At 37.9% G+C, this 16004-nt stretch overlaps 1 protein-coding gene across 1 annotated transcript in view; it reads left to right on the top strand.

The window, feature by feature from the left end:
* RBBP6 (RB binding protein 6, ubiquitin ligase) overlaps nucleotides 1-16004 on the top strand; it is a 35634-nt gene that overhangs the window by 14967 nt on the left and 4663 nt on the right. Inside the window, 12 exon segments of the mRNA XM_070362764.1 lie at nucleotides 121-209; nucleotides 338-434; nucleotides 792-931; nucleotides 3793-3965; nucleotides 5496-5599; nucleotides 5710-6047; nucleotides 11524-11620; nucleotides 11715-11793; nucleotides 11899-11953; nucleotides 13607-13675; nucleotides 14935-15294; nucleotides 15583-15684. Of these exon segments, the coding sequence (XP_070218865.1) occupies nucleotides 121-209; nucleotides 338-434; nucleotides 792-931; nucleotides 3793-3965; nucleotides 5496-5599; nucleotides 5710-6047; nucleotides 11524-11620; nucleotides 11715-11793; nucleotides 11899-11953; nucleotides 13607-13675; nucleotides 14935-15294; nucleotides 15583-15684 (1703 nt within the window).

The raw sequence follows: 16004 nt of genomic DNA, 5'->3' as shown, positions 1-16004 counted from the left end.
TAATAACTGTTTTTATGCAAGATTAGATATTGCTCTTTACAGGATGAGTGGTGTTGTCTTTGGCTGTGTGGTCTTAAATGTGTTTCTAATGTGTGTGTCAAATAATTACCTGTTAAACAGACTGCCAATCTGGCTGAAGCCAATGCTTCTGAAGAAGATAAAATTAAAGCAATGATGTCGCAATCTGGCCATGAATACGACCCGATCAAGTAAGTTTATAAGTACTTTATTCTAGTACGTATTTTGGGGTGGTACTTAACAGCCCCCCATGTCAAGAGCTTTTTTTTTTTTTAAAAAAGTCTTTGTGTTCATGTAATCTTTTTTTTTCCCCTTTCAGTTACATGAAGAAACCTTTAGGTCCACCACCTCCATCTTATACTTGTTTCCGTTGTGGTAAACCTGGCCATTATATTAAGAATTGCCCAACAAATGGGGTAAGTTCAAACTAAAATTTTTCCTTAGCCATATTATTTCTCTTGGTAAATATTGGCTTCTACGTTATAGTGGCAAATGAGCACAGCTTCTGGAGCCAAACTACCGGTGTCAAATCTTGACACTGCCACTGAGTGAGCAAGTTACGTGAATGTCTCCAAGCCTGTTGTTTCTTCTCTGTGAAATGAAGATAGTGATAGTACTTACCTCACATGGCTGTTGTGAGGATTAAATGAGATCATACATGTAAAGCTCTACAAATAATACAAGCAGATAGTAAATACTGTGTGTTAGCTAATATTATTAAATAATGGTAACTGCTTTTTCTCTTCCTCCTCTCTCCTTTCCCCTACCTGTAGGATAAGAACTTTGAATCTGGTCCTAGGATTAAAAAGAGCACTGGAATTCCCAGAAGTTTTATGATGGAAGTGAAAGATCCTAACATGAAAGGTGCAATGCTTACCAACACTGGAAAATATGCCATACCAACTATAGATGCGTAAGTATTCAAATTGGGTATGATCTGTGGAGATTACAGTCAATCCCGGTGATAGTGTTTTATTTAATCTTGGGCTTGTAACTTGGCTACTTGGATTCCTTACAAACATTGTATACCAAGTCTTAGTCTATATGTCGCATTTCTGTGTTAAGAATGAGAGGCTGCAGTCTGCTCCATTTAAAGCAAATTAAAAATGTATTTGGGGTTTTTGTTACCAGTGAGTGCCACTTTCCTTGTGGTCTTCTAATTTTTCTTTTTTCTGTCATTCCCTGCTTTCTTCCTCATTCACATACATACTCCTACATAATCTTGTATGCTATTTGCATCTTTTAAATGAACAAGTTAAGTGTCTTAGACTTTTTAAGAAACAAGAGGCTTAAGAATAAAAGTTCTGCAAGATATCAAGGCAGATTTAAGTGTGAAGATTATAGGAAATACTCAAGTATCTTGACTAGTTTGGATATACTATGTGAATCTTAAGATTCTAAAGTATGGTTTATTTTATAAACTGTTAGTTGAGATCTGTTATATAACAGTTCAGAACTATTTTTCTGTTATAAACTGTTTGTAGCTCTGTAAGCCATACCTTAATGCTTATTTTTCACATGTTTTCAGGTTTTATTTTAGGAGCCAATTTTTAATGAAATGAATAGACAGGAAACCTAGTGGCATAATTCAGTTGGGTCACTTCCCATTTTATCTGCTTTTATTAATACATTTAGTTATCTTTTGATTACCCTCAACTGTTGCAAACTCACACAACATAAAACACAGTATTAAGTGTTCCCTGAGACTGTGACTCTGTAACTTTATTGTACAAAAGAATCTCTTGCAGAAGTGTGTTAAAACAGTCTAGGTGCCCTGTCCCACTCCTCTCCCCACCCCCGAGGGATTATATTCTCAGTCTGCATCTTTAACAAGTCCTCCAGGAGAATATGAGGTTAGAGGATGCTCAAGGCATGCCTTGAGAAACATCAATTTAAAGAATAGATATCCATGTTCCCAGTGACAGAATATTTATTAAGAACAGTTTTTGTCGGCTTTGTGCTATATTATCAAAATGTGATGAGCAGGTAAGGACAACGAAAATGCTACGCTTACAGAATGATTCTGAAAAAAGATTGTTTTTGAGTAGGTAAATACATTGCTTTAGTTAACAGATAAGAATTAATGTTTTTCTAAACTCCCAACCCTGCTCACTTTCTCAGCTTCACTCCCATCTATTTTTTATCAGTCTACCATTGTGTGTTTTTGTGGTTCATCTTAGAGCAGTTTGTTGTATGCTGTTTCTAATTCAGACATTTCATACATGCATCCAAACAGTTTTAGGTTGAAATTGATGGCTTTTTACAGACAAAGTTTAAGAGCAGACCGCTTCATCTTAATACAATAAGATGTAAATGTAAAAGTATTTAAGTAGAAATCTGTGTTGGAAGAATTAACATCACCTGTAAACTCATAACTAATAATTAACTTCATTGCTGTTTGAATCCTGGAGTACAAAAGTGCATTTGTGACAGACACACAGCAAATACTGGGGAAAATGGGAACCCAAATATTTTAAATGAAACTTTCACCCTCTCCACTAACACCACTGATACGCAACTCAGACTCTTCTTCTGTTTCTTTTTCTATCCTCTGTTCTCCTCTTTTTTTTTTTTCTTTTCTTTTCTCTCTTTTGGGCAGTGGGAGACTCCTCTTTCACAAATTGGGAACAATGGGGCATAAGCAAATTGATACTTATTTCTGGAATCGTGGTGATGTCTATGGAGCAACTGCAACACAAATAACACACCTAAGGTACCCTGCTCTGTCCAGATGAGATTCTTTCATTTTTAGCATTGAGTTGAACACACTCTGTTCCTGAATGAAAGAGAAAAGATTTCTCTAAGAATTCCTATGTTTTACAAATGTGCCTGATTACAGAGAAGATGGGGGTATTGGAAGCGGTGGTGATAAGTCTGAGAATGGCTTATTTTTTTCTTTGTTTTTAATGTATTTAATATCCAACATTTCCACAAAATTTTTACAAAAAAATGGACCCCCCCAAATGTCTAATGAGGTGTTACTTTTAAGTTTTTTACACATTTTTCTAATTAAATCATTAATATTTCTTGTGCTCAGTCATGTCCAACTCTTTGTGACCCCATGGACTGTAGCCCACCAGGCTCCTCTGTCCATGGAATTTTCTAGACAGGAATGTTGGAGTGGATTGCCATTTCCTACTCCGACTGTCTATACATAGATTAATCTCTCATAATATTAAGTATAAGACCACTGTTTTGAAGTCTAATTCTGTTTATTAATTATAGATGTGATTAGTGACATATTTCCTTTGAATTATCCACCTTAATTGTGTAATGTCAGTACCAATTTTAGTTTCCCGTATTGTGACATTCACACTAGTATTTTCACAGGTTTGGAGACTGTTAGACTCAGGGGGAAAAAAACTTTTCCAGGAAACATGGTAGGCTGGAGAGCAGTGATTAGGGCGTTGTCATCACTAAAGCTCAAATCCTGTCTCTGCCATTTAAATATAACTTTGTGGTACTTGATTGTGTCACAGTACCACTCTGACTCACAGTTCTTAGAAATACAGAATCTAAGATCCTTTTAGCCAATTTTATGGCTTTTTTTTTTCTTTCTGTTTTGTTATACTCTCTTAGGATTTTGTTTTATATCTTTTTGTTTAGGGGAGGATATTCATAACTGCTTTCTTATTTTGGAAAGTACTACACTTGTATAAACTAATTTGGCATCATACTAGATTATAAGTTCCCACTATTGTATAGTAGAATATATAAATATCTTGGAAATACTTTCCCATAACAGTGTTAAAACACTAAGACCTTCTTTTACAGAGAGGCATATGCAATTGGGAAGAAAGAAAAACCACCTTTTTTGCCAGAGGAACCATCATCATCTTCAGAAGAAGATGATCCTATCCCGGATGAGTTGTTGTGTCTCATCTGCAAAGATATTATGACTGATGCTGTTGTCATTCCCTGCTGTGGAAACAGTTACTGTGATGAATGTAAGAAATGTTGAACCTTTGAAGATATGTATTTTAGAGTGTGTGTATTTCCTTGGAAAGGCTCTTAGAACAATATATATTTAAATGATAAAATATGAATTATTGATACATGCATCTGAACATTTAATAACTTTTTGTTGCTCCTTTTTTTTTTTTTAAAAAGTCTGTCCTTTAGAATTGACCACTTTCTTTACCTTCATCAAGGTGTCTTTACTGAGGTTTTATAAAATGTAGGATTTTTGTTTCAAATATGTTTTAAATGGTATCAGTATAGAGAAATTTAAAAGCTTTTGGGGCCTTAGACATTTCCAAAGTATTTTTTAAAAATAAGTCCTTTTCTAGGAATGTGAAAAATAGCTTACTCTAAAATTCCTAAGGGTGATTGAGAACTACGGTCTGTAAACATATTATCCAAACAGTTGCCAGGGGGTTGCTTGTGACTTTTTTTTCCTAGTCATTTATCTTATATTAGCACTTGATTCTCTTCTGCCACTTACCTTAAGTTTTTCCGTTCTTCCCCAGATGAAAATAATGTCATCTAAAAATTTCATTGCCCAGTCCTGCTTTGGTCCTTTTCATTTCTAAAGATTGTTTTGGGGGACTTCCTTTGTGGTCCAGTGGTTAAGACTCCTTGTGTTTCTGCTGGAGTCAGAGGGTGTTCAGTCCCTGGTCAGGGAACGTAAGATCCACTAAGATCCTGTATGCCATGTGGTGCAGCCGAAAGAAAAACAAGAAAAGAGAGTTTTGGAATACAAATCTTTGTTATGAAGCTCTTCAGTGAAGACAAAAGTCAAGAAGAGGTTACTTAAGGCTTGTTTCAGAGTGTGTCTTAAATTTACAAACCACTTTATATAACTGGAATTTTTTTTTACTATACTGAATCATAATCAGTACATCTGTAATTTGGTATTCCTTCTTACCTGCTGTGCTATAGATGTTTCTGATTTCCTTGCCTGAATAATGCTTCTGCTATATTAATGCCCTTTCCTAGTGATGCCTTTTTAAATTTTGTTTATGCCACATAGCTTATAAGATCTAAACTCCCTGACTAGGTATTTAACCCTGGCCCTCAGCAGTGTAGAGTCCTAACCACTGGACCACTGGGGTATTCCTAAGTGATTGCTTTTTTTAAAGCCCTGTATTTACAACATAATGATTTTGTCTTTTTCTAGGCTATATTTCTATTTTCTCCCTATAATACATTAGATGTTAGCTAACCAAAGAGAATGGTATTTGAGAAAGAGTGTCCTTTCTCTCAATTTAAATGTTTGTTTAGCTTATATCCATTACTTCTGTGTTTAAGGTAGAGGTTAGAGCAGAGGAGTGATAACCAGGAGAGAAATTTTACTTTTAAATTTCTTAAATTTAAAATTTACTTTTAAATTTCTTAATCTAAGAATAGAAGTGATGAGTAATGTGTGCTTGGAAAATAGTAGTGTAACTGAACACATATAAGCCATCTTTTCAATTCATGGCCAAAAACTGGGTTCCTAACTGTGCTTTTGTTAATATTTAAAATCTTATACATAGGTATAAGGACAGCACTCTTGGAATCAGATGAACATACATGTCCAACATGTCATCAGAATGACGTCTCTCCTGACGCTTTAATTGCCAATAAGTTCTTACGACAGGTAGCTATATTTATATTCCTTTTATGAAAATTTTTAAAAAATCTTTTGATTTAACTGTACTTGAGTAAATACTACATCTTTTTCTGCATTTTTATGTTTGGTGTCTATAGGCTGTTAATAACTTCAAAAATGAAACTGGTTATACGAAAAGACTAAGAAAACAGTTACCCCCACCCCCTCCCCCAATACCACCTCCAAGACCACTCATCCAGCGGAACCTACAGCCTCTGATGAGATCTCCAATATCAAGACAGCAGGATCCTCTGATGATTCCAGTGACATCTTCATCAACTCACCCGGCTCCATCTATGTCTTCACTAACCTCTAATCAGTCTTCTTTGGCCCCTCCTGTCCCTGGAAATCCATCTTCTGCCCCAGCCCCCGTACCTGATATAACTGCAACAGTCTCCATATCAGTCCACTCAGAAAAATCAGATGGACCTTTTCGGTAAGTCTGTATTTCTCACTGTTAGGAAACAACTGAGACCAGAGATGGTTTTTTTTTGTTTGTTTTTTTGTATATTGCTTAAATTGTTGTTTTATTGACTGGCAGTCTGTAGCATCCTACTGTATTCAGTAAGGTGGGTGACTTGTAAGAAACGGCTTAGTCTTTTGGAATTCCCTGGCAGTCCAGTGATTAGGACTTGGCTCTTGAATTGCTGGAGCCCGGGTTCAATCCCTTTTGGAGATCTGAGATCCCATAAGCCACACAGCATGGCCAAATGAAAAAAAAAGAAATGACTTAGTCTTACTGGAGGAATAAACAGATGAAGCAGATTCATTTGTAAATGATTAAATGTCCCAAAGTCAAAAACTATACAGATTGCCAGCAACCCCTCTTAAATGTTGAATAGTATCCCATAACAGCTTTGCAGTTCACAGGAGGGAGCGTTCACTTGTGATCATAATGATGGTATTAAAAAACAGTAGATTTGAGTAGAACTAAGAACAGAGGGGACGGGATGAAACACTGGTAGAAAGGTCAGAAATAATTGTTTTGGAGCATAATTATGTAGGAGAGTAGCAAAACCTCACTTAAATCCTACTGCTTCTGAAATGAAAGGGACCTATGACTATATAGTCCAGTGGCTCTGTAAGTCCAAGTCTTAAAAAAATGAACCAGCTTTGAAAAATTAAGATGCCAGGGGTATTTTCCCAGAAGCAAAATTTTTAGGAGTAGGACCTTTACAAGTATACTAAAGAGATCCCTGCAAACTACTTGTATATATAGGATGGATAAACAACAAGATCCTACTGTACAGCACAGGAAACTTGAGTATCATGTCACAAATCATGATGAAAAAGAATAAAATCCCACTGATCTAGTTCAGCCTTTCATTTGATTAATAGTGGGAGTGGTCTTTTATTCATTGACTTACCTTAGAGTACCTTTTTGACTTACTAGAGCTGGAAGTAGAATTTAACTCTAAATCCTTTTTTTCTCTTTTTGGTTTTGCAACATTTTTTTTTTAAGCTTTAATAGTCTTAAAACTGCACCAGTTTCTATCATTTCATAGATTGTACTTTTTACAAGATTCCTTCATCATACATTTTACTTACATATGAAGAACTCTTCCAAAGTCCAGTCTGGCTCATTTTCCCCAGAAGTTTACATCACCTTTGATTTAAGTCACTTTAATGCAAGTGTGATGGAGAACAGTGTTAGGAACAACAAGATGTAATTTAAAACTTTTTTTCCCGTTAATAATTTTTTAGTTACGTGCAAAAGGAAACCTTATAATCCTGTCATCACAGATAATGCATTCCTGAAGTAAGAATATTTGTGTACTGCAGACATTTTCTGCAGACCTATTATTTTTTGAACTCTGCAAGTGTTTCAGTTCAGTTCAGTCACTCAGTCGTGTCTGACTTTTGGGACCCCATGAATTGCAGCACACCAGGCCTCCCTGTCCATCACCAACTCCCAGAGTTCACCCAAACTCATGTCCATCAAGTTGGTGATGCCATCCAGCCATCTCATCCTCTATTGTCCCCTTTTCCTCCTGCCCCCAGTGCCTCCCAGCATCAGGATCTTTTCCAGTAAGTCAATTCTTCGCATGAGGTGGCCAAAGTATTGGAGTTTCAGCTTCAGCATCAGTCCCTCCAGTGAACACGCAGGACTGATCTCCTTTAGGATGGACTGGTTGGACCTCCTTGCAGTCCAAGGGACTCTCAAGATCTCTCTTCCAACACCACAGTTCAAAAGCATCAATTCTTTGGTGCTCAGCTTTCTTCAGAATCCCGGCTCTCACATCCACACATGACCACTGGAAAAACCATAGCCTTGACAAAGTAATACCTCTGCTTTTCAATATGCTATCTAGGTTGGTCATAACTTTTCTTCCAAGGCGTAAGCGTCTTTTAATTTCATGGCTGGAATCACCATCTGCAATGATTTTGGAGCCCCAAAAAAATAAAGTCTGACACTGTTCCACCATCTATTTGCCATGAAGTGCCATCCAGCCATCTCATCCTCTATTGTCCCCTTCTCCTCCTGCCCCCAATCCCTCCCAGCATCAGAGTCTTTTCCAGTGAGTCAACTCTTTGCATCAGGTGGCCAAAGTATTGGAGTTTCACCTTTAGCATCAGTCCTTCCAATGAACACCCAGGACTGATACCCTTTAGAATGGACTGGTTGGATCTCCTTGCAGTCCAAGGGAGCCCTCAGAAAATAAAGTCTGACACTGTTTCCACTGTTTCCCCATCTATTTCCCATGAAGTGATGGGACCAGATGCCATGATCTTTGTTTTCTGAATGTTGACCTTTAAGCCAAGTTTTTCACTCTCCTTTCACTTTCATGAGGAGGCTATTCTTAGTTCCTCTTCACTTTCTGCCATAAGGGTGGTGTCATCTGCATATCTGAGGTCATTGATATTTCTCCCGGCAAGCTTGATTCCAGCTTGTGCTTCTTCCAGCCCACCATTTCTCATGATGTACTCTGCATAGAAGTTAAATAAGTAGGGTGACAATATACAGCCTTGACATGCTCCTTTTCCTATTTGGAACCAGTCTGTTGTTCCATGTCCAGTTCTAACTGTTGCTTCCTGACCTGCATATAGGCTTCTCAAGGGGCAGGTCAGGTGGTCTGGTATTCCCATCTCTTTCAGAATTTTCCACAGTTTATTGTGATCCACACAGTCAAAGGCTTTGGCATAGTCAATAAAGCAGAAATAGATGTTTTTCTGGAACTCTCTTGCTTTTTTGATGATCCAGCGGATGTTGGCAATCTGATCTCTGGTTGCTCTGCCTTTTCTAAAACCAGCTTGAACATCTTGAAGTTCATGGTTCACATATTGCTGAAGCCTGGCTTGGAGAATTTTGAGCATTACTTTACTAGCGTGTGAGATGAGTGCAATTGTGTGGTAGTTTGAGCATTCTTTGGCATTGCCTTTCTTTGGGATTGGCATGAAAACTGACCTTTTCCCAGTTCTGTGGCCACTGTTGAGTTTTCCAAATTTGCTGGCATACTGAGTGCAGCACTTTCACAGCATCATCTTTGGATTTGAAATAGCTCCACTGGAATTCCATCACCTCCACTAGCTTTGTTCATAGTGATGCTCTCTAAGGCCCATTTGACTTCCCATTCCAGGATGTGTGGCTCTAGGTGAGTGATCACACCATCGTGATTATCTGGGTCATGAAGATCTTTTTTGTACAGTTCTCCTGTGTATTCTTGCCACCTCTTCTTAATATCTTCTGCTTCTGTTAGGTCCATACCATTTCTGTCCTTTATCGAGCCCATTTTTGCATGAAATGTTCCCTTGGTATCTCTGATTTTCTTGAAGAGATCTCTAGTCTTTCCCATTCTGTTGTTTTCCTCTATTTGCATTGATTGCTGAGGAAGGCTTTCTTATCTCCCCTTGCTATTCTTTGGAACTCTGTATTCAGATGCTTATATCTTTCCTTTTCTCCTTTGCTTTTTGCTTCTCTTCTTTTCACAGCTGTTTGTAAGGCCTCCCCAGATAGCCATTTTGCTTTTTTGCATTTGTTTTCCATGGGGATGGTTTTTATCCCTGTATCCTGTACAATGTCACGAACCTCTGTCCATAGTTCATCAGGCACTCTATCAGATGTAGTCCCTTAAATCTATTTCTCACTTCCACTGTATAATCATAAGGGATTTGATTTAGGTCATACCTGAATGGTCTAGTGGTTTTCCCCACTTTCTTCAATTTAAGTCTGAATTTGGCAATAGAGTGTTCATGATCTGAGCCACAGTCAGCTCCCAGTCTTGTTTTTGCTGACTGTATAGAGCTCCTCCATCTTTGGCTGCAAAGAATATAATCAATCTGATTTCGGTGTTGACCATCTGGTGATGTCCGTGTGTAGAGTCTTCTCTTGTGTTGTTGGAAGAGGGTGTTTGCTATGACCAGTGCGTTCTCTTGGCAAAACTCTATTAGCCTTTTCCCTGCTTCATTCCATACTCCAAGGCCAAATTTGCCTGTTATTCCAGGTGTTTCTTGACTTCCTACTGCATTCCAGTCCCTATAATGAAAAGGACATCTGTTTTGGGTGTTAGTTCTAGAAAGCCTTGTAGGTCTTCATAGAGCCATTCAACTTCAGCTTCTTCAGCGTTACTGGTTGGGGCACAGGCTTGAATTACTGTGATATTGAATGGTTTGCCTTGGAAACGAAGAGATCATTCTGTCATTTTTGAGGTTGCATCCAAGTACTGCATTTCGGACTCTTTTGTTGACCATGATGGCTACTCCATTTCTTCTAAGGGTTCCTGCCCACAGTAGTAGATATAATGGTCATCTGAGTTAAATTCACCCATTCCAGTCCATTTTAGTTTGCTGATTCCTAGAATGTCGACGTTCACTCTTGCCATCTCCTGTTTGACCACTTCCAATTTGCCTTGATTCATGGACCTAACATTCCAGGTTCCTATGCAATATTGCTCTTTACAGCATCGGGCCTTGCTTCGATCACCAGTCACATCCACAGCTGGGTATTGTTTTTGCTTTGGCTCCATCCCTTCGTGCTTTCTGGAGTTATTTCTCCACTGATCTCCAGTAGCATATTGAGTACCTACCAACCCAGGGAGTTTCCCTTTCAGTATCCTATCATTTTGCCTTTTCATACTGTTCATGGGGTTCTCAAGGCAAGAAAAGTGAAGTGGTTTGCCATTCCCTTCTCCAGTGGGCCACATTCTGTCAGATCTCTCCATCATGACCCTCCCATCTTGGGTGGCCCCACACAGCATGGCTTAGTTTCATTGAGTTAGACAAGGCTGTGGTTCTTGTGATCAGATTGGCTAGTTTTCTGTGATTATGGTTTCAGTGTGTCTGCCCTCTGATGCCCTCTTGCAACACCTACCATCTTACTTGGGTTTCTCTTACCTTAGATGTGGGGTATCTCTTCACAGCTGCTCCAGCAAAGTGCAGCTGCTGTCCCTTACCTTGGACGAGGGATATCTCCTCACTGGCCAACCCTCCTGACCTTGAACATGGAGTAGCTCCTCTCGGCCCTCCTTTGCGCGCTGCAGCCACTGCTCCTTGGACGTGCGGTGGCTCCTCTCCGCAAGTGTTTGAGGCCTTTAAATATGACTCAATCTTTGGAATAATAGAATTTTTCTTCAAAAATACGGAAAATATTCTCATTGAAATTTAAGGCACACAGCGTGCTGATTTGACTTACACATATTGTGAAATAATTACTGCAGTAGGATCAGCTAACATCCGTCTTCTCACCTAAATACAATAAGAAGTGGAAAAAAGAGTTCTCACCTCCTTGTGATGAGAAGTCTTAGGATTTAATCTCTCTTAACAGCTTTCCAGTATACCATACAGCTGTGTTACCTACAGTCATCATGTTGTACATTGCATCCTGAGTACTTATCTTACATAACTGGAAGTTTGTACCTTTAATTCTTTATTTGTAATGACCTTTTAATGTTGTTGTAAATTATTTTATTTTCTAGGGATTCAGATAATAAAATACTGCCAGCTGCAGCACTTGCATCAGAACATTCAAAGGGAGCTTCTTCAATTGCAATTACTGCTCTTATGGAAGAGAAGGTAAGTTTCATTGGCTTTTAAATTTGGAGACCTTTTTATATTATTACAGTAGTTTTTTGTTTTGTTTTTTAACTATTTGTGTTTTTTTCTAAAGGGTTACCAGGTGCCTGTACTTGGAACCCCCTCTTTGCTTGGACAGTCATTATTGCATGGACAGTTGATCCCCACAACTGGTGAGTATAAAATCATTTTGGTTTGAATTTTTTCCCTTAAAAAATAATTTTAGCTTTATTCAGCATATAATTGTATATTTAGTTGTTCTTATTTTTTTGTCCAAGGTCCAGTAAGAATAAATGCTGCTCGTCCAGGTGGTGGTCGACCAGGTTGGGAACAGTAAGTATATGTTTCACATAATCTTCAGATGATTGCTTTCAAACCAGAGATAGAAATTACAATCTAAGTAGTGTGTTGCTGAGTGTCTTTTATTATAAACTCTCTTATATGCCGTAGTTTACAGTTTTTATGTAAAATGTCACAAACTCAAGACTATATGAAGAATTATTTTCTAAAAGAATGTGTTTTCTAAAATAATTATAAACTTATAAATTCTTTTTAAAGTGTATCAATCACAAAATTTCTCATTTTGAATAGTTCAGTTAATTAAATTCTATTACATATTAAAATCTATGAAGTTTGAGCGACATGCTTTGTGAACAGTCCCTGTAATAAGTCCTTCCTCCTCTCAGAAGAAAAAGCAAAAAATTCTATAGGGTATAATTTTTTATGGCATTAAAAATCAGATTTGTTTATTGTTTTATATAATATTTATGTTTATATAGCTCATATATTTAATTCATATAAACTGGCTTATATTCTAAAACTTTGATCTTTTTGTTTGAAAGATAAATCAGACTCATTATAGAAAAAGTATGTTAAGAATGTATCAGTAGAAAAGGCTTCCCTGGTGGCTCAGATGGTGAAGAATCTGCCTGCAGTGTGGGAGACCCAGGTTCAATGCCTGGATTGGGACGATTTCCCTGGAGAAGGGAATGGCTACCCACTCCAGTATTCTTGCCTGAAGAATTACATAGACAGAAGATCCTGGTGGGCTAAAGTCCATGAAGTCACAGAGTCAGCCATGACTGAGTGACTAACACACACACATACAAATCTATCAGTAGAAAGAATACAGGATTTGAAGACAGATCTGGGTTTGAATCCCAGCTCCTGCATTTACTAGCTGTATGACAGTGAGTGTGTGATTGTACTTCTCAGCCTCCTCTGTAGAATTGGAATGGTGCTACTTACCTTAGCCTCATCTGTAGAATTGGAATGGTGCTACTTACCTCACATGTCAGACACCTCCACATAGTTCCCAGCAGATAAAAGGACTCTTTTCCTTTTCTGTAACAGTTAAGTTCAAGGCTTCCCTGGTGGCTCATTGGTGAAGAACCCACCTGCCAACGCAGGGTTCTGATGCCTGGTCCGGGGACATCCCACATGCCTAGGACCAACCAAGCCCATACACCACAGCTGTTGAGCCTGTGTTCTCTAGAGCCCAGGAACTGCAACTGCTGAGCCCAGGGTTCGTAACTGCTGAAGTACATGCGCCCTAGAGTCCATGCTGTGCAACAGGAGAAGCCACCCCAGTGAGAATCCTGCACACTGCCACAAAGACCAGCCCCTGCTCCCCACAAGCAGAGAAGAGCCCGAGCAGCAATCCAGCACAGCCAATAAATAAATACTTAACTTTTTTTAAGTACATGGGATCTTTTTAAAAAAAAAAAACACACAGTTCAAAGTAACGTTATAAAATGCTAATTAAAATGTACTACATGAAGTTTATATTGAGGCTTCATTGTTTATAATGTTAATCAGAAAAAATATTCAGGTACATACAATGCTTGCTCATATCTCTCTATCTGGAACAAGCAAGAATCAGGGAGTAAGGAAAAGTTTCCGGAATAGTTAAAAAATAGGTGTCTTAAAGTCTGTGCACCAAAAGATCATGTATTATACTCAAGCCTATTTTATCTTTCCACATAGTTCCAACAAACTTGGATACTTGGTTTCTCCACCACAGCAAATTAGAAGAGGAGAGAGAAGCTGCTACAGGTAGGCTTGCTAAAAGTCGTGAATAACAGTAATCTGATGACACACTGAAAAATACAGCAAAAATTAAAGCATAGCAGTGGCAAGGGAAATGAGTTCATTTGGTTTGCAGATACCTCACTTAAATCTTGAGTTGCGCTTGAGAGGCCTATAAAAGAATAGGTTACATTTAGTATTTTAAATATTGGGTTTTTAAGGCTACATCTTTGCTACTCCTTCTTAAGGACTACTTTCTCCTTGTCAGCACATAGCAGAATATTGGCTTATCTCTGTTGAGTGTAGAGGGAAGTCAGTAAAGCCTATACAATGTTTAAGATGTTGTCATTAATTTAAAGTGAATGTTAACCAGTTCAACTCCTAATGTAAAGAAGAATTGCACATATTTCTCTCCTAGACTCAGTTGTCCCAGTCTTCTGCCATCTTTTCTTCTAAAAGAAGAGACAGGAGATTGTTAGGGACCCTTGCTCTGGAGATACACAAGCAGTGTCAATCTAAGAAGTAACCCATATAAGTTTTACTCTCTAGGTCATTCTTAAGGATATCTTCTAGTGCACCAAAGGGAATTGCTAAGCTTATGAAGGATAACTACTGTTTTGTTGCTAAATCACGTATTTAATAGGATATTTACTAAATCAGACTCTCTGAAAAGAGGCTTAAAATCTAAACCCCTACTGCTGCTGTTGTATACCAGTTACCTGTAATTTAAAGATCCTTTTAAAAAGCTTAACAGAAATAAGCCCACTTTTTTTTTTTTTTTAAACCACTGTTTCTTTGATGAGGCAGAATTTTAGCACTTAATTTTAACTGTGTGAGAATAAAACAGATTTTCAGTTACTGATTACAACTGTTAAACTAGTAATTGTTCTAGTTTGAAGGGTCTTTACATATTTACTCAAAAAGATTATAGGAAGTGGGTTTTCTTCATTTAAACTTGATCTTGGAAGGCATTTTGGGGAGAACCAGATCACAGGCTTTAACCTATCAGCTCCTTTAAATGATGGATTAAGAAGTAACAAGAGATCATTGTGAAGTGATAATTGGAACTTCACAAGAGAACATAGTGTCTCCATATAAAGAAGGCCTTGTAAACGTATATCTTCTCAGTCCCTAACTGGCCTGAAAAGTTGTTTTTAACATGTGAATGATGTTACCTTTACATTCAGTTTATATCAGTGTCCTGATGCTTATTTAAAGAGTTTTGGGATAGAAAAGATAAGCTTCCTTATCTCAGATGCTTTAATATCTTGGAATTATTTTTCCAGAAGTATAAACCGTGGACGACACCACAGCGAAAGATCACAGAGAACTCAAGGCCCGTCACTGCCAGCGACTCCAGTGTTTGTGCCTGTCCCACCCCCTCCCTTGTATCCGCCTCCTCCCCACACACTTCCTCTCCCAGGTGTTCCTCCACCACAGTTCTCTCCTCAGTTTCCTCCTGGCCAGCCACCACCTGCTGGGTATAGTGTTCCCCCTCCAGGGTTTCCTCCAGCTCCAACCAATTTATCTGCACCTTGGGTGTCATCTGGAGTACAGACTGCTCATTCTAATACCATCCCAACAACACAAGCACCACCTTTGTCCAGGGAAGAATTCTATAGAGAGCAACGACGACTAAAAGAAGAGTAAGTGTTCTAATTTGAAATTACTCTACACGTTCATTTTCTGATGTAACATTAAACAGGTATCTTTGGAAGCATTTTCCAGTGTTTCCAGTTAGTGTAAGAAAAATCACCTAAAACTTAAACCAAGTCATACAAGCAACTTCCTCAGGGATTCCTAGTTATTTATAGTTTTAAAGTGGAAAACTAATGGCAATTTCATTCATTTCATTCATAATCTAATTACATTTGTCTTGTTAGTTTTCTTAAATGGTTTTTGTTAACTTTCACTCTTTAACTTTATTTTACTAGGGAAAAGAAAAAGTCCAAGCTAGATGAGTTTACAAATGATTTTGCTAAGGAATTGATGGAATACAAAAAGATTCAAAAGGAGCGTAGGCGCTCATTTTCCAGGTTAGTGTTTTGCAAGCCTTCACAACAGAATTGCAAATGGGACTTTGAATATCCAGGGATTAGCTATGGATATAAATAACATCACAGTTATGGAATTTTTCTGATTCGGTCTAGGTTTATAGAAATGGAAATGTAGCTTATTTCCCAGTATCTGTTTATGGAAATAATATCTCACTGTAAATTCTATTGTGTAGAACTAGCAGTTATGGGGATTAAATTACCCTTGTCCCTTGAAGTTATTTATAGTATGAAAAAAATTGGGAAATGTTTATAGAAGGAAAGAAATAGGGGAGTAGCCGAAGAATACATTTCTGAGGACC

This window comes from Bos mutus, chromosome 25 (assembly GCF_027580195.1).
Source record: "Bos mutus isolate GX-2022 chromosome 25, NWIPB_WYAK_1.1, whole genome shotgun sequence".
In the NCBI taxonomy this organism is placed as follows: Eukaryota; Metazoa; Chordata; class Mammalia; order Artiodactyla; family Bovidae; genus Bos; species Bos mutus.
The sequence above is the reverse complement of the archived record's forward strand: the minus strand, read 5'-3'. Positions and strand labels throughout refer to the sequence as shown.